Genomic DNA, 21396 nt, shown 5'->3' on the forward strand with positions numbered 1-21396 from the left:
GCCAGATATAGTGCACTTTTGAGAACGAGAAACATTCACATGATGCAGTATATTGGCCAAGGTAGCATACTATCAAATTTATAGCCGATTATATTTTTATACCTCTCATAACATAGAGATTGACAAGATATGATGATTATCACTTGAGAATATATACCAGCAACAAAAACGTCCACAAAATATAAACACATATCACTTTTAAAAAGGTAAAACTTTGAGACACAGCAAAACACTATATGCCTAGATGTAAAAAATGACAAAAGGAGAATAGGAATAAATATGAGGACGTGGAGTATTTGAACCCGAGCTCACATGCTCCTTGATGAACAGTAAAATCCGAAAACATAGTAAAAAAATAAAAAAATAATTTTTTATAAACATTTATGAAAGTTTTTACTTCTTGCAAATGTTTTTGATGACATGACATTCGTGTAGGTCTGGGCAAAGAAAATCGATGCTCCAAAAGATTTGTTCTCGGAAGCATTTTGGAGCATCGTTTTTTTCTTTTTGTCTAGACCTCCACCGATGTTATTTCATCACCAAAATTTGCAGGAAGTTAAAATTTTCATCGATGTTTAAATCCAGAATTTTTTGAATTCTTTAACTATTTTTTTTGGATTTTACTGTTCATCAGGGAGCTTGTGAACTCGGGATCAAAAGAGGACTTTCGTATATATGAGTCGAATTAAATAGAGCTAAGAGCTAATAGCTTATGTACATCTGGAGAAGCCAATATTTTAAGTTCAGTGCAAGGAAGTTTCTGCAGAAAATGAAGTTATTTAGTAAAAATGATATCTTTTTACATCGTGCCGTCCAACCCCCTAACACTCATTATCATGGCTCATCCATATCTTTCGGTTTCAACAGAATAAAGTTACCGCTAATTAGAAGCTCGTCATCTTCCCTGAACATGCATTGTAATTTCTAGATTGAAATACCTATGAGTTTTCCATTTATTATGATAAATGTAAATTCTTAATACTGAATGATAATTTTGTTCATAATTCAGCATTAAGTTTGTAAACCAGAATTTTGCATGCATACACAAAATAGTTATGTAAAATTTTGTTAAGTGACAAAACATGTAAATATGGGAGATGGTAGAAACTAAAGTACATGATTGGAGATAATTCAAGTGTTTATAGCCAACAATTTTGAACATGTACACACACTGCTGAACTGATAGGAAGCAAAACTCACCGATGGTCTAAGACTTCTTGTCACCAGGCACATCTCCTCTTCGCGTGAACGGCCTTCGGCGTCGCCAAAGCAATAACCTCCAACTCTATGGCATCAAGCTCAACCACCTTGCCCATAACCTTCGCATGGTGTGGTACGAGTACGAACCAGTGGCGGAGCCAGAAAATATCTATAAGGGAGGCAAAGTGCTACTAAAACAGGTTGAGGAGGGCCAAAGTGTTGACAAATAGTTTTTTAGCAGCAAATTAGTACACTGTTCATAGCAAATTACATGCAAAATCATGGTGTTAGGGGGGGGGGGGCAGGGCCCCTGCTGGCCCCCCTGTCTCCGCCACTGGGTACGACCTAGTGAGACCAGCTTAGGACTTTGTACAACTAAAATCATTAAGTGGACAGTTGATCAAGCACAAACATAGACATGGAGAGAGAAGAATAAAAATTCTAATATATTCACCTGATTGTACCAATCATCGTCTTCGTATTGTCCGCAATGAACATTTGTTTCACCGGGAAGTGGACCCCCAAATCTATTGGCTTGTCTGTCATAAACCCTCGCCACAGATGGATTGCAAGCTATAAATTTAAGTTTTCAGAAAGGAAATGTCATGAGACCATTGCCCATCAGATCTTCATTGCACCACAGTGAACACATGAGAAGCATCAAACTCACAATGGACTTGCATGGTTGATCCATGCATCCTTGGTGGGCTACTTCTTGGGTCCTCTGATGATAACATTCCCAAACAACTCCTCTGCATCCTCCGGCATGGTTGGCCAGATGCCCCTCTCGAGGTCCAGTATTAAGGTTGGCCTTCGGGCTGTGGGTACAAAAATCTATATTAATTGTTAAAAATGCAAAGAAATCATAAATATGATTCATGCATAGACATCTTGCTGGAGAGGACAATCTGACGGAGATGGAAAAGAGGTGTGAAGGAGGGATTCTCCTGGCTGTCATTTTCATCGCCAAGGGTGCTAGTATAGGGAGGATATGGAGGAGGTACTCGTGCTCACCGCAGGTGACCATCCCCGACCGGCCATGAATCATCTTCTCGCAGTGTGATGGAACTGACCATCCCCAACCGGCCATGAATCGTCCTCGCAGGTGATCGTCCGCGACCAGCCATGGATCATCCTCGTAGTGTGATGGAACTAACCATATACGAATGAATTGAAGTAGCTAGAAAATAAAACTAAAGATATTTTTAAAAGAAATAATAATAAGTAAGAAGAATGGTGTCAAGGGAGGGAGGCTGGATCTAATGTGCAGCGGAGGACTGATCATTATGTATATACTTTGGCTGTGTTAAACAGTAGAAATATTTAAATGTTTGACCAATTTTTGCCATGTTAAACAGTACATAAATATGACGTATGAGCATGTGCGGTGAACTGCTCACTATGTATATATTTTGGCTGTTCAGCATTGAGAAGATGACACTGATCCAAAATGATTATATCAATTTAGCATCATTTGTTCAGACGATGCCGAAATATTGTGAGTATAGAAATAAGACAAATATGACATATAGTACACTAAATGACGCCTTGAATTTCATAAAAGTCTGTTGGCCAAGTAATCAACAACGAAATTCTAAAATCAACCAAGAATTCTACCCTGCACTCAAATCTTCAGTTGACCAAATTATATATATCAAGATGAGAATAATGTACCATGATGCAAAAAAAAGATGGAACCAATATGCTACAGGAAGTTACTGAAACAACAAAGCAAACATGAATTATATCACCTAGAGTGGTCATCAATAGTGGCAGCAGCTTTTCCTTCAGCGCACTTGGTAATATAGCAGACAATCTAGACACTCCATGATTAGTTTCCAAATTCATAATTTCAATGAGAGAAAACAAGAATGGAAGCTACAAAATGTATCCATATCTACCTATGGGCAGGCTCACGGGTACTGCAGATTGTGTTAAAAAATCATACTCTCTCCCTGTATTAATTAGTATGTTACTATAAGCAAAATAGGCAGCGGCAGTGCCTTAATAAGAATAATTATGCCATTCAAAAATAATAAGAAGAATCATTATACAGGACACAATGGCATACATGGCAGCATGAAAATCACGGCTCACAAGATTCGGAGATATACATACCAACAAAAAGACAAAGAAAAGCTGAAGAACCACACCTGCATTAGTGCATCGTCCCGAGCACGACACAGATAGACGAACACCCTTGAGGTCGGGGCAGAGCGAGAATCCTACCAGGCCAGAGGCGTGCTCCAAATCAGGGACGCATGCGTGCATACTGACACCTCCACAAGCTTGTCTGTGCAACCGCAACTTCATTCGCTCTCGCAACTGCTCGGGTCGACGCAGCTGCGCAGCTGCTGCTCCATCCCCTCGCCGCTGCTCAGGTTGTTGTGGCCTTTCCTCTTTACCTTCGCTCCTCAACTTGTGCACCGCATTTGCCACCTAGTCTGGCCGCCCCCGCCGACCCGGGATCGTTCCAACGCAATATTTCCGTCGGTATTCTGAAAATCTGCAGAAGAGGTTGTGAAACATCATCAGTCATCAGGAGTGTACCCTGCATACAGAAGACCAAGATTGGTACGTGCATATAAAACAGAAAAAATTATGGATACATTTGAACATACAGAAGACCAATCTAATTTGCTTGTAACAAAAAAAATTATGTGTATCTTATATAAGAAGAAAATCTACACAAACAGAACAGGGAAAGAATGGAAATTTCGTAGGCGAAATTGTATTTGTCCTTATACTGGCAGGAACAAGCAGAACTGTCTCAAACTACGACATGCAGGGTAGCACATCGAAAATAAAGGGACCACAATAAACATAAAAGCACTGAAGACAGAGAAAAATATACCCGCATTCTCCTTTCGAGAGTAAGTCTTACAAAGTAAGATCATCCAACTTCTTCTCAAGTTTATTCTTCGCCTCCCGGAGTGCACTAGCTACATTTGCAGTCTGAAGAAGCAATCATGCATAAGAATACTCACAATGGACAACAATAAAACAAAGACGTTACACAAGCTCGGGAATTACGAACAGTAACATTTGCAAAAGAAATCAGAGATAACATTAGATTAGGATGCTTTTCTTTTAGGTGAGATAACATTAGATTAGGATTAGGACCATCTCTAAACCTAAACAACATTAATCAGAAAAGGTGGTGGGCTCTCCCTCTCAACCTCGGCGACATAGCCAGCTTACCTACATTCCTCAGAGTCACCTATCTTCAGCAACAAGGAAACAACATTCAGAAGACCCTAATTTCAAACACTAATCCCCTGCTCGTGCTGCTGCCGGTGAGAGGAAGAACCCGGGCTCCAATTTCTGCAAATTGCGCTTGTTCATTAATTTCAAACGCAATTGATCATGTATTCTGCATAAATGTTGCAAAAAAGTTAACTGAATGTGTTCATCTCCAATGTCAAAGAAGTTAACTGAATGTTCTTGGTCTGGATAAACATGTTCTTCAGTTAACTGAATGTTAATAGAAGTTATCTGAATATTTGTAAATATTGCAATATGCCATTTAATTTACTGAATTGAGTTGAGTTGAGTTGTCATGCTGAAATGTTGCAATGTTGATACAAAAAATTCAGTTAACTTTTCAACAGAAGTTTGGAAAATTTCAAACATTGTTTGCTCCATATTTTGGATGCTCTTGTTGCATTCAGATTATGAGAATGATTAAGGGTTCAGCAATCAGATTATCATTATGACCAGAACAGAGGAACAAATATCATGGTTAATGTGTAAAAAAATCAGAAAATGAAGTTACCCACTTGAAGTTATTGTAGTTACTCACTTGAAGTAACCAAAGAATAAAGTGTAAAGAATAAATTTTCAGAATAAGAATAAGAACAGGGGCCTGAGGATGTTCCCATCTGAATTCAATTATCACCAGTACTGTTCATACTGAATTTATATTGTATGTTTATCTACTGTATGTTCACCAATACTGAAAGCATACAAAGTGTAAGGCTAACTGAATGTATACTGTATGTTCACCTGCACCAATGGAAGCAACATCCAATCCTATGCAATACTCCATTCCTCCTCCAATCGTTGCACAAACCAATCGCTGCACAAAATCAGCTCACCTGCTTGCTTCAACAGACAGACATCACCTGTAAATTCAGAAGACAGCCTTCGCCGTGGGCGAGCGGGGAGCAGAAGCAGAAGCGGCAGCGACGGCGCCAGTGCAGCGAAGAGTGCAGATCCTCCATCATCAGCCCGCCAACTCAAGGAGCAAGACAAGCACGTGGCAGTGGCATGTGTGTGGAGCAAGTCTTCGTCTTCCCCATGCCCTGGTCGTCTTTCCCACGCCGCCGCCGCCGGAGCTCGAGGTCTGGAGGAGGTGCTCGAGGACGAGGAGCGGGTCATCGAGCGCCGCCGTTGAAGCCGGCAAGGCACGAGCTTTGCAGAAAAGGGGATCCCTTCCCTCTTGATCTCCTAGTGCGGACGGAGAGAATCAGCGAGACGAGGGGGAGAAGGCGGCCGGCGCGTGGCAAGGCGACGGAGCAGGCGGCGAGGCAGCGGAGCAGACAGCACGCGTGACGAGGCGACGGAGCAGGCGCGATGAGCTGTTGGTCGACATCGGCGGAGATCGGGAGCCCTCTTTCTCGGCGGAGAGGCGGCGGCTTGGCTTGCAGACAAGCGATGGATCGCCTGAGGCTAGCGAGGAGTCCGAAGGCGAGCGACGAGGGAAACGAGGCGCGGAGTAGCAGGACGTTGGGCTGGTCGACGAGCTCGCGGCGGCGCAGGAACCCTAGCGCGTGCGAGGGTACTAGAGAGAGGATCCGCTCGCGTGAGGAGAGGGAGGGGAGCGGTTCGTGCGTGGGGTGGGTGGGGGCAGGGGACAAAAAAACCGGTGAAAAAAAACCAGCGAAAAGAAACCGGACGAAAATTGTGAGACAAAAATAAAACCGAAACGCTGCCTACCAACTGAGACGTTAGGAGTAGAGATGCATCAGGTTATAAAGGTCATTGGACTTGGATGCGTCGATTAAAGGAGACACCCTCTTGATGCATCGTCTTTTTTTGGATGGACTTGGATGCATTGGTTGATGCATATAAATAGAACAGCAATGCTATATGTACGATGAAACTTCATCCGACGCAGGTACGATTAGCGACAAAAAACAGTTTCTCGGCCATAGCATACAGCATATATCATGTGTCTAGACGTACAAGCTTCGGACAAAAAAAAGTCATACCAAACAAGTGAACGGGTGGAGACACCCCGACCCCCGTGCCGCCCACCCCAGGCGACATGGGGGGGCCCAAAGCCGTGTCGCCGATGCTCCAAGACGCCTCTCTCGCGTCGCTGCCACTGAAGGGGATGCCGGCGAAGCCCGCGCATGCCCAGGGAAGGTGGCTGCGGGACGCTCCTGCCTTCTAGTGGCGTCGCGGTGTGGGAGCCTTGGGTGCGGGGCGAGCTCCAATCCAGGTCTTCCGACGTTCCTCCTGGTCGGCCGCAGTGCCATCTCTAGCTATTCCTTCCGCGGTAGCGCCTCCCTCCTCTTGCCCTTCCTTCCGCAGTAGTGCCTCCCTCCTCATGCCCTCATGGCGACATGCGTGATTTTGGGCGGCGGTCCTATACTTGGGGGCCACGATGGAGTGCTCCCGCGTGCGTCGGCGTCTCTTGCCGCTCATCCGCCCGGCGCTAGCCGATGCTGTGAGCCCTGGCTGCTGCTTTGGTGTGCCGGTGGCTAGTCTGCGTGATGGTGCTGCAGGTGGGCCTGATTTGGGCGTGCATCCTTATGCTAGGTTGTAGTGTAGATCTTGCGGTCTTTGGCAGCATGGTGTCGTGCACATGGTGGATGCTAACGTGTCTGCTTCGATACCGATGAGCGTGGGCCTGTGTTCTCCTGCGTCCATGCCTCACTAGCATTCTCCCGTAGCAGCTTCAGCCTCGGTGCTCAAAACATTGCGTCCTTTTCGGTTTCTTGGCTCGCCGGCATCTTGGCGACTCTGGCATCCTCGGTCCAGACATGTGTTGCTGACGCTTTGACAACCCTCGCATCTCGTGTGTGGGCTCTCTACACCTTGTCGTCGCCTCTCTGACCACGACTGCCACCCCTTGCTTCGCCTCTCCTCCGCCGGGTCCAATGCTCGTGCACCCGGCGGTCCTCGTTGCCATCCCTCGGCGGCGGGCATAGCTCTCCTTATGACGTGGCGACCCCACCTTCCGACCTATTCCCGTCAATGGATCTTGTCCGGCGGCTTTGGGATTGTTCGGACATAGGCCAGGGAGAAATCCCTGCTTGACTTGCTGATGCTAGCAGCGGCTACACTAGCGGGTGCCATACCCATCCTGGAGACGTTGCCATGGCCTTTCTTCGTGCCCCTCTTCAAGTGCCGGGGAAACCCCGGGTCTGGTTTCACGGATCGGACGGCGGCAACGTCACGACGTTCTTTACCTTCATGAAGGCATCGTCTTTGTTTCTCGTGTTGTGCCCTGTGATGAATTTTGAGATTTGGGACACCACTTCGGTTCAGGGCGTTTTCTTTGCTAGGGTAGTTTTGTGCTATGGTGTGGCTTTTGTTTGGGCCAAGCATCTCATTCCTCTTTGTTCTTGGCATCATGTTTTTTACCCCATCTTGTGGTTGTTTCAAGCGTTGTATCTCAATTGTACTCATTTCTACTTCTTAAAGACACGCAGCTTTGCGTATTCAAGAAAAGAATGTCGTACCCACATAATTTTCGTACAGTAAATATTATTTTTTCATCGTTTCATACAGTAAATATAGAGCACTTTATTCCTTAACATGTTAATCACATCAGCGTATGACCGATGTAACATAAATGTAATCAGATGGGTAAGTATCTATTCTATGTATACTTGTATAAAAGTGTAGATAGATCCACCATCAGGCACTCAGGCATCGCCCAAATCCACCATGAGAGTTGTGCTGTCCCCTTTCTCCACCGTGAAGGTCTTGAGCATCCGACACCCCGTCGCCGTGGTGACCTCGACGAAGTATCTGCCGTGGAAGCCCCTGAACATGAAGTTCCCATCGCCGTCGGCGCTCCCTCGCACGTCCGTCTTCCATTCCCTCTGGAGGTTCAGGAACATCTGGCCAGCTTCGTTGACGGTGCCGTCGGCGTCGACGAGCCAGGCGTCCTGCCGCCACATCGTGCCCTGCATGAACCCCCAGAACACGACGCCCTCCACCGCTGGGTGCGCGTATGCCTCCCGGAGCACCACCTCCAGGTCCTTGGCGCGGAGGCTCACGTCGGGCTCGGACACGTCCAGCTCCGTGAACCAGATGGGCACGCCGGTGGTGGCGAGCCTGTCGAGCGCGGCGCAGATGACCTCACCGATCGGGTTGCTCACGTGGCCCTGCAGTCCGATGCCGCGCACCACCGCGCCGCAGCTCTGCAGCCATGCGACCTGCTCGGCGTACTTGTCGGGGGTCGCGTTGGGGTCGTTGCCGCACTCCACGTTGAAGTCGTTGACGAAGAGCGCGGGCTCCGGGTCCAGCCGCGCCACCTCCTTGAACATGAACGCCGGCACGTGGTCGTCGCCGAGGCGGTCCCGGAAGAATTGGCCGTGCAGCATCTCGTTGTTGACGTCGTAGTGCGGGAACTTGCCGGCGTAGCGGGACACCAGGCCTTCGAGGCGGCTCTGGACGGCGGACTTCAGCTGGTCCTTGTCGAGGTTCTTGACCCACTGCTGCACGTCGCCGTCGACGGACCAGAAGACGCAGTGGCCGCGGACGCTCTTGCCGAGGCGGTCGCAGAAGGCGAGGAGCGCGTCGGCGTCGGCGTAGTTGAGCTGGCCCTGCTGCGCCTCGGTGTGGTACCACTTGAGCTCGTTCTCGAAGACGGCCCAGTCGAAGTGGTTGGTGAAGAAGTCGAGGAAGGCCGGCTTCTGGATGACGGACGTGTTGATGCATGACCCGAAGGGGAAGGCGTTGTCCAACTGCACCACGCGCACGGACGCCGCCGCTCCGGTCTGCCTTCCCAGCTTCAGAATCACGTCCCTCTTGCGCGCCTGCATCATTAGGTGCCACAAAAGCCCACGTCAATAATTATATATGCAGGCGGCACATGGTGAAACATGGCTACGTAGTGCACGCTCACCTTGTCAGTCTTGTCCTTGAGTTGCCTGAAGCGCGCCTCGCGGTCTGTCTGGAAGACGCGGAGATCCATGACCTTGACGTCGACGCCGGCAGGGGCGCCGTGGACGTAAACCGCGGCGCTGCGCGGCTCCGTCCTGAGGCGGAAGGCGCCCATGATCTCCGTCCACCCGCCAGCCACGGCGCAGACCGCGCCACACTCCACCTGCAGGCTCTCATTCTCATCATCGTCCGTAGTGACACCAAGGTTGACGCGCACCGGGTGGCTCGTCCCCCACGCCGCGCCTGCGCCCAGGCTGATCCACCCGGCCACGCGGTACGTGACCCGAGGCTTCACGACGCCCGTCGTGATAGTCTGCCGCAGGCCATCCTTCTCATGGGCGCGGCCCGCCACGAGGACGTACCGGCCGCTGGGCTTGCTGCCATCCACGCTGACGGGGAGCATTGCCGTCTGCTCCTCATTGTGCACGGACAGCGTCGTCATGCCGGCGAGGCTATCGTCCACGTTCACGTCCTGAAACAAGCACACATGTGTACCATGCAAATGAATGAGCTAGACTCATGAACTCATCGTATGTACAGTAATATATACTCGAGCGATCATGTGCTACCAGACTTCCGCTAGCAAAGTAGGAGCACATACCTGTCTGCCTGCCATCTATCTTACGCGAGCCGACTGACCGAGAGTTCTGAAGAGCGAAACAAGCAGAGCTAGCTAGGTAGCTCTTTCTGTTGTGGTCTGCACTCTGCACTGCAGCTCTTTCCAGTGGCTGCGGTATTTAAAGGGAAATTTTGGCGGCGGCCGTCGATGTCTCGAGATGGATACAGACAGACACAGTTGAGTCGTATCACAATCACAATCTAAAGAGTAACGGTGAAGAGTAGCAACGAACCAGGCACAAACCGGAAGCAACGAACGCTCTGTGTATGCTGCTGCTCTTGAGTCTCTCTCTCTCTCTCTCTCTCTCTCTCTCTCTCTCTCTCTCTCTCTCTTTCTCTGGTATGCTGCTGCTCTTGAGTGACACTGAAGATTGCACAACACGAAAGGTAGCTAGCCAAAGGCCGCCCTCGCCACCGTATATTTCACTTGCATATATGTCGGCGGCCGGCCGGTGACGATCGACGGTGTAACTAATTCGTGATTTGTTGAAGCGTAGAGCGTTGGAATGCATGGCTTCACGGGACAAAAAACGGCTAAAAGCGTGTAACCGGTCTGTGCTAGAGTATGGACACGACGATTGTGCCCGAATCTTGCCTGCTCGACCGACCGGTCTAATCACGTTAAGCAACGGCCACAAGCATGCACGCACGCGCGCGCGAGCGATCGATCAATTAATATTTTCGTCGCGATGAAGAGTAGAATCGTCCGTTGCGGCGCAACCAAGCAACGCGCCGTGCACATAGAAGACTGTCCATTTTGGAAGGCGTGATCTGCTCCGATCGAGTGGAACAACACAGAAACACAATATATGCCGACCTACCGAATCCATAGTACACTTCCTGTGCACAGATCGAGTTGCTACACCCACCAACAGTGGCAGAGGCAGAAAATTTGGATTAGGGGGGCCAAGTGCCACTGAAATAGATTGGGGAGGGCCAATCCATAGGAAAATAGATGTTTAGTAGTAAAAAAAAAAATTCTAATTCAGCACTATTCACCAATAATTTAGTAGTAAATTCATGTTGTTAGGGGGGCCAGGGCCCGTGCTGGCACCCCCTGTCTCCGCCACTGCCCACCAATCCATGTACTTTCTTTTTCTTTTTCTACTTTTTTTAAGCAAGCGATAGTAGCTTAGCTCGGCCTTTTTTTAATTTGAAAGAAGATTATTGATCGGTTAATAATAAAAATTGGTCGAAAACCGATACAAACGAATCACAAGCACACCAGTCCCATGGCCGTGTCTCAAACGAGGCGAGGACTCCGTCACCCGAAGCGGCCTGAGACAACATCTTGCTTCATGACACAGAGTCACCACTCCGGCTTACAAACTACAACACACCACATCGCCCTGAGGCCTCGCATCCATCAAGCCGTCAACAACACTGAAGAACAACACGCTCCACTAACTTTTAAAGAGGACCGGACCTCCAACGTGACGCCCTCAAGGGAGGAGCGATGGGTACATCATCGACGCATGCTCCACCAAAGCTGAAATTTGGGTTTTCTGCTAGAAAACAGTGGATCCAAGTGACAAAGGGAGATGAGAGGGCTCAATAACAATGGCTCTAAGGAGGGTAATAACATCGTCGCCGGCATTTTCAAAGTTGGTGATAGGCTTTCACCTGGAGATCACCGAACCCAACGGCACAACATCTTGCCAAACCCAAAGGCACAACATCTTGCCCCGTCATTGTCGAGCCACAATAGCGCGCGATCCATAGAACACACCACCGCGCGCCAGCCTCCAATATCATGGTTGTAGGCCACCGCGTCACCTCAATCCACCATGGTTTTCCTCGATCCACCACCAATCGTGAGCACCACCACGCCAGCATCCCCCAAGTCACTGGAGAAATTGTAGGATGGCTGACTATTTCAGTGTTGTATTGATCTGACCCTCATGGGGTATATATAGAGTACATCGTGAGGGGAGAGACTTCGAGTATAAGACATGATATGCTTAAACTAATTCTATCTCTATAGCTCCTTATCTCTAATTACATGTATATAATTCTAACACCCCCCTCAGTCAGAGTGGGAGTGAAGCCGGCGATGATTGCAACTGAATTTGAAGTCATGCGCTTCCGTCGTCTTCTCCATCGCTCCATCATCAACTGCGTCTCTAATGGTTGATAGATCGGCACCTAGGGCGGTGGTTACGCCCCATTCTGGTGCCTTCCTTGTCTCTCCTCTGTTCCCTCCTGTAGTCAAAGTGAGAGTGGCATGGACGCTAGTGACAGCCCAGACGTCGTTGACTGGAATTGTTGCCGATGAGTAGCTATAGACGTAGCCCTGTATGTCGAGGTCGAGGTAGCCAATCATGATGTAGTCGTGATCGAGGTAGTCGTGGTCGATGATGTAGTCGTCATGTATGGTGATGCCACACAAAGCCAGAGGCACAAAAAATGCGCTATGGAAGTAGTAGTCGTGGATGATGACAACGTCGCCCGCACTGCGGCCACGGGTGAAGGGGGATGGCGTGTCGCTCCGCGAGCTGCAGCCGCTGCTGCCAGCCCAATCAAGCCGCCGGCGAAGCAATCGATGCAGAGAGCGACCACATCAACGTCCCTCTCATCGAAACCGCCCTGCGCGCTAAAACTCACTTTTACCGCGCGCGTTTTTTACAGCCACTGTTGGAGATGCTTTAAGTGGGTCAGTTTTTTGAATGGTCAATGACCGGTTCGCCCGCCCAGGCGTTTCAGGCGCCCAGTTGTAGATGCTCTAAGTATTGGGCTCAGTTCTATTGCTTATTCCATAGTTTATACGGGAAAAGGTAACAACAACCAAGACACTATTAGTTCGCAGGTCAAGAAAAAAAAGACACTAGTTCGCGACTGCTTCGGAGTCAAAAGAGTCCACGACTCTTCTCGCACCAAGACGTTATTTGTAGGGAGGTAATTTGCGCCGGCGCACCGGCCCAACTGTTGGGCCGGTCAGCCCGCAGCCGTCTGATTTGTTTGTTGGGAACCGTCCGATGCACTTCGTCTTGGTCAACGCAGCACCCGTACGAGGAAATCCATCTGCATCGATCTCATCGTCCCTTTCGTACTCCTCGGCCGCACGCGTTCTCCCGCAGGCGCCTTTCGCCTGGGTCCTCATCTCTGGTCACTGCCCTCGCCGGACGTCCTTGCCGGTCGTCCTCGCCGGCCATCCTAGTCGCCGGTCCCAGCCACTCGCCGGCCGTCCTCGTCATCGGCTTCGCCCATGCAACAGCTGAAGGAAATATGCCCTAGAGGCAATAATAAAGTTGTTACTTATATTTCCTTATATCATGATAAATGTTTATTATTCATGCTAGAATTGTATTAAGCGGAAACTTAGTACATGTGAGAATACATAGACAAACAGAGTGTCCCTAGTATGCCTCTACTTGACTAGCTCGTTAATCAAAGATGGTTAAGTTTCCTAGCCATGGACATGTGTTGTCATTTGATGAACGGGATCACATCATTAGAGAATGATGTGATGGACTAGACCCGTCCGTTAGCTTAGCACTATGATCGTTTAGTTTATTGCTATTGTTTCTTTCATGACTTATACATGTTCCTATGACTATGAGATTATGCAACTCCTAAATACCGGAGGAACACTTAGTGTGCTATCAAACATCACAACGTAACTGGGTGATTATAAAGATGCTCTGCAGGTGTCTCCGATGGTGTTTGTTGAGTTGGCATAGATCAAGATTAGGATTTGTCACTCCGATTGTTGGAGAGGTATCTCTAGGCCCTCTCGGTAATGCACATCACTATAAGCCTTGCAAGCAATGTGACTAATGAGTTAGTTGCGGGATGATTCATTATGGAACGAGTAAAGAGACTTTCCGGTGACGAGATTGAACTAGGTATGATGATACCGATGATCGAATATCGGGCAAGTAACATACCGATGACAAAGGGAACAACGTATGTTGCTGTGCGGTTTGACCGATAAAGATCTTCATAGAATATGTAGGAACCAATATGAGTATCCAGGTTCTGCTATTGGTTATTGACCGGAGATGTATCTCGGTCATGTCTACATAGTTCTCGAACTGGTAGGGTCTGCATGCTTAGCGTTCGATGACGATATGTATTATGAGTTATGTGACTTGATGTACCGAAGGTTGTTCGGAGTCCCAGATAAGATCACGGACATCATGAGTAGTCTCGAAATGGTCGAGACATAAATATTCATATATTGAAAGGCTACATTCAGACACCGGAATGGTTCGGGTCGTTTCGAAGTACTGGGGTTACCGGAACCCCCCCCTCCCACGGAAGTTATTGGGCCTTATGGACCTAATGGTGGAAGAGAGGAGGCAGGCCAAGGTGTGGCGCGTGCCTTCCCCTAGCCCAAACCTAATTGGACTAGGGCTAGGGGGTGGCCCCCCTTTTCCTTCTCTTCTTCCTCTCCTTCTCCTTCTTCTCCTACTAGGACTAGGAAAGGGGGAAACCTACTCCTACTAGGAGTAGGATTCCCCCCTTTGGGTGCGCCCCTTGTGGCCGGCTCTCCTCCTCCCCTCCTTTATATACGGGGGAGGGGGGCACCCCATAGACACACAAGTTGATCTTTAGCCGTGTGCGGTGCCCCCCTCCACAGTTTTACACCTCGGTCATATTGTCGTAGTGCTTGATACGTCCATTTTGCATCATGCTTTTATATCGATATTTATTGCATTATGGGCTATTACTACACATTATGTCACAATACTTATGCCTATTCTCTCTTATTTTACAAGGTTTATATAAAGAGGGAGAATGTCGGCAGCTGGGATTCTGGGATGGAAAAGGAGCAAATATTAGAGACCTATTCTGCACAGCTCCAAAAGTCCTGAAACTTCACGGAAGACGTTTTCAGAATATATATAAAATACTCAGTGGAATAAATTGATGGGTAACGTAGCAAAAATTCAAAATTTTCCTGCGTGTCACCAAGATCTATCTATGGAGAAACCAGCAACGAGGGGGAGGAGAGTGCATCTACATACCCTTGTAGATCGCTAAGCGGAAGCGTTCAAGAGAACGGGGTTGAAGGAGTCGTACTCGTCGTGATCCAAATCACCAAAGATCCTAGTGCCGAACGGACGGCACCTCCGCATTCAACACACGTACAGCCCGGTGACGTCTCCCATGCCTTGATCCAGCAAGGAGAGAGGGAGAGGTTGAGGAAGACTCCATCCAGCAGCAGCACAACGGCATGGTGGTGGTGGAGGAGCGTGGTACTCTAGCAGGGCTTCGCCAAGCACCGCAAGAGACAAGGAGGGAGAGGGGTAGGGCCGCGCCAAGAAGGAGAGGAACTCGTGTGTCTTGGGCAGCCCAAACCTCAAGTATATATAGGGGGAGGGGAGGGGCTGCGCCCCCACCTAGGGTTCCCTCCCTAGGGGTGGCGGCAGCCCCCCAGATCCCATCTGGGTGGCGGCCACAAGGGGGAGAGGGGGAGGTGCACCTGGGGTGGGCCTTAGGGCCCATCTGCCCTAGGGTTTGCCCCCCTTCCCTCTTGGAGGCGCCTTGGGCCTTGGTGGGGGGGTGCACCAGCCCACCTGGGGCTGGTCCCCTCCCACACTTGGCCCATGCAGCCCTCCGGGGCTGGTGGCCCCACTTGGTGGACCCCTGGACCCCTCCGGTGGTCCCGGTACACTACCGGTAAAACCCGAAACTTTTCCGGTGACCAAAACAGGACTTCCCATATATAAATCTTTACCTCCGGACCAATCCGGAACTCCTCGTGACGTCCGGGATCTCATCCGGGACTCCGAACAACATTCGGTAACCACGTATATCTATTCCTTATAACCCTAGCGTCATCGAACCTTAAGTGTGTAGACCCTACGGGTTCGGGAACCATGCAGACATGACCGAGACATTCTCCGGTCAACAACCAACAGCGGGATCTGGATACCCATGTTGGTTCCTACATGTTCCACGATGATCTCATCGGATGAACCACGATGTCGAGGATTCGATCAATCCCGTATACAATTCCCTTTGTCTAGCGGTACGATACTTGCCCGAGATTCGATCGTCAGTATCCCGATACCTTGTTCAATCTCGTTACTGGCAAGTCTCTTTACTCGTTCCGTAACACATCATCCCGTGATCAACTCCTTGGTCACATTGTGCACATTATGATGATGTCCTACCGAGTGGGCCCAGAGATACCTCTCCGTTTACACGGAGTGACAAATCCCAGTCTCGATTCGTGCCAACCCAATAGACACTTTCGGAGATACCTGTAGTGCACCTTTATAGCCACCCAGTTACGTTGTGACGTTTGGCACACCCAAAGTATTCCTACGGTATCCGGGAGTTGCACAATCTCATGGTTTGAGGAAATGATACTTGACATTAGAAAAGCTTTAGCATGCGAACTACACGATCTTGTGCTATGCTTAGGATTGGGTCTTGTCCATCACATCATTCTCCTAATGATGTGATCCCATCATCAACGACATCCAATGTCCATGGTCAGGAAACCGTAACCATCTATTGATAACCGAGCTAGTCAACTAGAGGCTTACTAGGGACATGGTGTTGTCTATGTATCCACACATGTATCTGAGTTTCCTATCAATACAATTCTAGCATGGATAATAAATGATTATCATGAACAAGGAAATATAATAATAATCAATTTATTATTGCCTCTAGGGCATATTTCCAACATAAATTCACCAGGGGGGCCACACCCTGCCCACGAGGGTGGGGGCGCGCCCTACCCCCCAGGGCGCGCCCCCTACCTCGTGGGCCCCTTGGTGGCCCTCCAGTGGCCATCTTATGCTATATGAAGTCTTTCGATGGGAAAAAATAGGAAGCCATCTTCTCGGACGAAACTCCGCCGCCATGAGGCGGAACCTTGGTGGAACCAATCTAGGGCTCTGGCGGAGCTGTTCTGCCGGGGAAACTTCCCTCCCGGAGGGGGAAATCATCGCCATCGTCATCACCAACGCTCCTCTCATCGGGAGAGGGCAATCTCCATCAACATCTTCATCAGCACCATCTCCTCTCAAAACCCTAGTTCATCTCTTGTATCCAATTCTTGTCTCCAAGTCCGGGATTGGTACTAGTAGGTTGCTAGTAGTGTTAATTACTCCTTGTAGTTGATTCTAGTTGGTTTAATTGGTGGAAGATCATATGTTCAGATCCTATATGCATATTAATACCCCTCTGATTATGAACATGTTTATGCTTTGTGAGTAGTTACGTTTGTTCCTAAGGACATGGGAGAAGTCTTGCTATTAGTAGTCATGTGAATTTGGTATTCGTTCGATATTTTGATGAGATGTATGTTGTCTCTCCTCTAGTGGTGTTATGTGAACATTGACTACATGACACTTCACCATTATTTGGGCCTAGAGAAATGCATTGGGAAGTAATAATTAGATGATGGGTTGCTAGAGTGACGGAAGCTTAAACCCTAGTTTATGCGTTGCTTCGTAAGGGGCTGATTTGGATCCATATGTTTCATGCTATGGTTAGGTTTACCTTAATACTTTTGTTGTAGTTGCGGATGCTTGCAATAGAGGTTAATCATAAGTGGGATGCTTTTCCAAGTAAGGACAGCACCCAAGCACCGGTCCACCCACATACCAAATTATCAAAGTACCGAACGCGAATCATATGAGCGTGATGAAAACTAGCTTGATGATATTCCCATGTGTCCTCGGGAGCGCTTTTCTCTATATAAGAGTTTGCCCAGGCTTGTCCTTTGCTACAAAAAGGATTGGGCCACCTTGCTGCACTTTATTTACTTTTGTTACTTGTTGCTTGTTACAAATTATCCTATCACAAAACTATCTGTTACCACTTATTTCAGTACTTGCAGAGAATACCTTGCTGGAAACCGCTTATCATTTCCTTCTGCTCCTCGTTGGGTTCGACACTCTTACTTATCGAAAGGACTATGATAGATCCCCTATACTTGTGGGTCATCAAGACTCTTTTCTGGTGCCGTTGCCGGGGAGTGAAGCGCCTTTGGTAGGTGGAATTTGGTAAGGAAAAATTTATATAGTGTGCTGAAATTTACTGTCACTTGTTACTATGGAAAGTAATCCTCTGTGGGGCTTGTTCGGGGTATCTTCACCCCGACCAGTAGAGCAAAGAGTTGCTCCTCAACCTATTGAACCTACTGAAAATGAAAATGCCTGCTTTGAAATTCCTTCAGGTATGATAGAAAAATTGCTAGATAATCTTTTTTTAGGAGATGGAACAAAGCATCCTGATGAGCATTTGATATATGTGGATGAAGTTTGTGGATTATTTAAGCTTGCAGGTGTACCCGGAGATGTTGTTAAGAAGAAGGTCTTCCCTTTATCTTTGAAGGGAGATGCATCGACATGGTATAGGCTATGTGATGATATGGGGTCTTGGAATTACAAACGATTGAAATTGGAATTTCATCAGAAGTTTTATCCTATGCATCTTGTTCATCGTGATCACAATTATATATATAATTTCTGGCCTCGCGAAGGAGAAAGCATCGCTCAAGCTTGGGGAGGCTTAAATCAATGTTATATTCATGCCCCAATCATGAGCTCTCAAGAGAAATGATTATTCAAAATTTTTATGCTCGGCTTTCTGATAGCAATCACACCATGCTTGATACTTCTTGTGCTGGCTCTTTTATGATGAAGACTATTGAATTCAAATGGGATTTATTGGGAAGAATTAAACGCAACTCTGAAGATTGGGACCTCGACAAAGGTAAGGAGTCAGGTATGACACCTAGGTTTGATTGTGTTAAATCTTTTATGGATACCGATGTTTTCCGTAAATTTAGCACTAAATATGGACTTGACTGTGAGATAGTAGCTTCTTTCTGGGAATCTTTTGCTACTTATGTTGATCTCCGCAAGGAGAAGTGGTTTAAATATCATCCTCCCATAGAAGTAAAAGTAGTTGCACCTATTAAAGTTGAAGAAAAGATTGTCACTTATAATGATCATATTGTTCCTACTTCTTATGTTGAGAAACCACATTTTCCTATTAGGATAAAGGATCATGCTAAAGCTTCAACTGTGGTTCATAAAAGCAATATTAAAACTTATACACCTCATGAGAAAATTAAAGTTGAACCTGATATTGCTACTATTAAAGATCTCTTGTCTGATAATATTGATGGGCATGTTATTCATTTCCTTGATGAGACTGCTAGAATTGCTAAACCTTGTGCTAAAGATAAAAACAGACCTGTTCGGGATATAGCTATCAGTTATGACCTGCCCAGGAGGGGCCGGGTCAAGACCCAATGGCGGGTCACAAAGGAAGCCCAGTAAACACTCAAGGCGATAGTCTGTTAAATCTTATAGAAGGCGTAAAGGGCTTGGGGCGGTTTAAGGCCCAATATTGTAAACCGCCGTATGTAAGGAAAGACTTGTAAAGAAAGGCATGTAAAGAATTCACCGAGCCAGACGCGATTTATGAGCCGACAGGGACTCTGTAGGCCAGCAGGCGTCAACCCGTGTATATAAGGGGACGACCCGGTGACGACTTGGGGCAAGAAACAAGAGATCGATAACCAAGCCGGCGAACTAGCCTCTTGGCGATCGAAACCCCAGCAATATCAACAAAACTAGACGTAGGCTTTTACCTTCATCGTAAGGGGCCGAACTAGTATAAAACCCCTCGTGTCCTTTGTCCCGATTAACCCCTTTAAGCTTTCTAGTTGCGATGGCCCTACGACTAAGTCCTTTTGCTAGGACATCTACCGTGACAATTCCACGACAGTTGGCGCCCACCGTGGGGCCAGCGCATGGTGGATTTGAGTTCTTGAAGGGCAACTTCGAAGGGCTCAAGGGATACGCTATGGGCCGGATGACCAAGAATCATTGCAGCAAGCTCTACATCGACAACGAAGGCTGGGGCCCCGAGGCCGGCTCAATTGAGTGCGGGTACCGGGTCCCCTTCGGCGGAATTCATGTCTTCATCGGCCGGATCAGCGAGTCGGGCCCTGAGCCGGACGTCCACACCGACCTCATCGAAATGGCTCAGCGCGCGAGGTCCACCCGTGTTCAATCTATCGTGAAGCATGCCTTCGTAGGTTGCATCCACGACAGTGAATATTCTGAAGAATCGGTGGATGGCGGTGAGACGACCGTCTGTTCTGATGCCACATCATCAACGGGAGAGACGGAGTCTGTATCAGCTGCAGGATGGCATGCTCGGGGGCTGTTCCGATGGCAGCAGTATTCCGGACCCCCTTGAGCCGCCAGATTGGGCCGGAGTCTTCATGGCAGGAACACAGTGAAGGAAATATGCCCTAGAGGCAATAATAAAGTTATTATTTATTTCCTTATATCATGATAAAAGTTTATTATTCATGCTAGAATTGTATTAACCGGAAACATAATACATGTGTGAATACATAGACAAACAGAGTGTCACTAGTATGCCTCTACTTGACTAGCTCGTTAATCAAAGATGGTTATGTTTCCTAACCATGGACAAAGAGTTGTTATTTGATTAACGGGATCACATCATTAGTTGAATGATCTGATTGACATGACTCATTCCATTAGCTTAGCACCCGATCGTTTAGTATGTTGCTATTGCTTTCTTCATGACTTATACATGTTCCTATGACTATGAGATTATGCAACCCCCGTTTGCCAGAGGAACACTTTGTGTGCTACCAAACGTCACAATGTAACTGGGTGATTATAAAGGAGCTCTACAGGTGTCTCCAAAGGTACATGTTGGGTTGGCATATTTCGAGATTAGGATTTGTCACTCCGATTGCCGCATTTTATGATTATGAAATTTGGCAGATGGATGTCAAAACTGCATTCCTGAATGGATTTCTGGAAGAAGAGTTGTATATGATGAAACCGGAAGGTTTTGTCGATCCAAAGGGAGCTAACAAAGTGTGCAAGCTCCAGCGATCCATTTATGGACTGGTGCAAGCCTCTCGGAGTTGGAATAAACGATTTGATAGTGTGATCAAAGCATTTGGTTTTATACAGACTTTTGGAGAAGCCTGTATTTACAAGAAAGTGAGTGGGAGCTCTGTAGCATTTCTGATATTATATGTGGATGACATATTACTGATTGGAAATGATATAGAATTTCTGGATAGCATAAAGGGATACTTGAATAAGAGTTTTTCAATGAAAGACCTCGGTGATCTGCTTACATATTAGGCATAAAGATCTATAGAGATAGATCAAGACGTTTAATTGGACTTTCACAAAGCACATACCTTGGCAAGATTTTGAAGAAGTTCAAAATGGATCAAGCAAAGAAAGGGTTCTTGCCTGTGTTACAAGGTGTGAAGTTGAGTTAGACTCAATGCCCGACCACTGCAGAAGATAGAGAGAAAATGAAAGATGTTCCCTATGCTTTAGCCATAGGCTCTATCATGTATGCAATGCTGTGTACCAGACCTAATGTGTGCCTTGCTATAAGTCTAGCAGGAGGGTACCAAAGTAATCCAGGAGTGGATCACTAGACAGCGGTCAAGAACATCCTGAAGTACCT

General features: G+C 47.6%; 1 protein-coding gene and 1 pseudogene across 1 annotated transcript; both read right to left on the reverse strand.

Moving 5' to 3' along the window:
* Positions 1 to 1207: 1207 nt before the first annotated feature.
* On the reverse strand, positions 1208 to 3471 carry LOC125506151 (uncharacterized; annotated as a pseudogene).
* Positions 3472 to 7898: 4427 nt separating this feature from the next.
* On the reverse strand, positions 7899 to 10046 carry LOC125506152 (endo-1,4-beta-xylanase 3). Its single transcript, XM_048671014.2, has 3 exons — positions 9926 to 10046; positions 9287 to 9796; positions 7899 to 9197 (listed from the first exon to the last, which is right to left on the reverse strand). Exons 1-3 carry the CDS (start codon positions 9938 to 9940, stop codon positions 8079 to 8081), a joined length of 1644 nt encoding a protein of 547 aa, XP_048526971.1. The 5' UTR covers positions 9941 to 10046; the 3' UTR covers positions 7899 to 8078.
* Positions 10047 to 21396: the final 11350 nt, after the last annotated feature.

Source organism: Triticum urartu, chromosome 5A, assembly GCF_056163025.1.
Source record: "Triticum urartu cultivar PI428250 chromosome 5A, HENAU_Tu73, whole genome shotgun sequence".
In the NCBI taxonomy this organism is placed as follows: domain Eukaryota; kingdom Viridiplantae; phylum Streptophyta; class Magnoliopsida; order Poales; family Poaceae; genus Triticum; species Triticum urartu.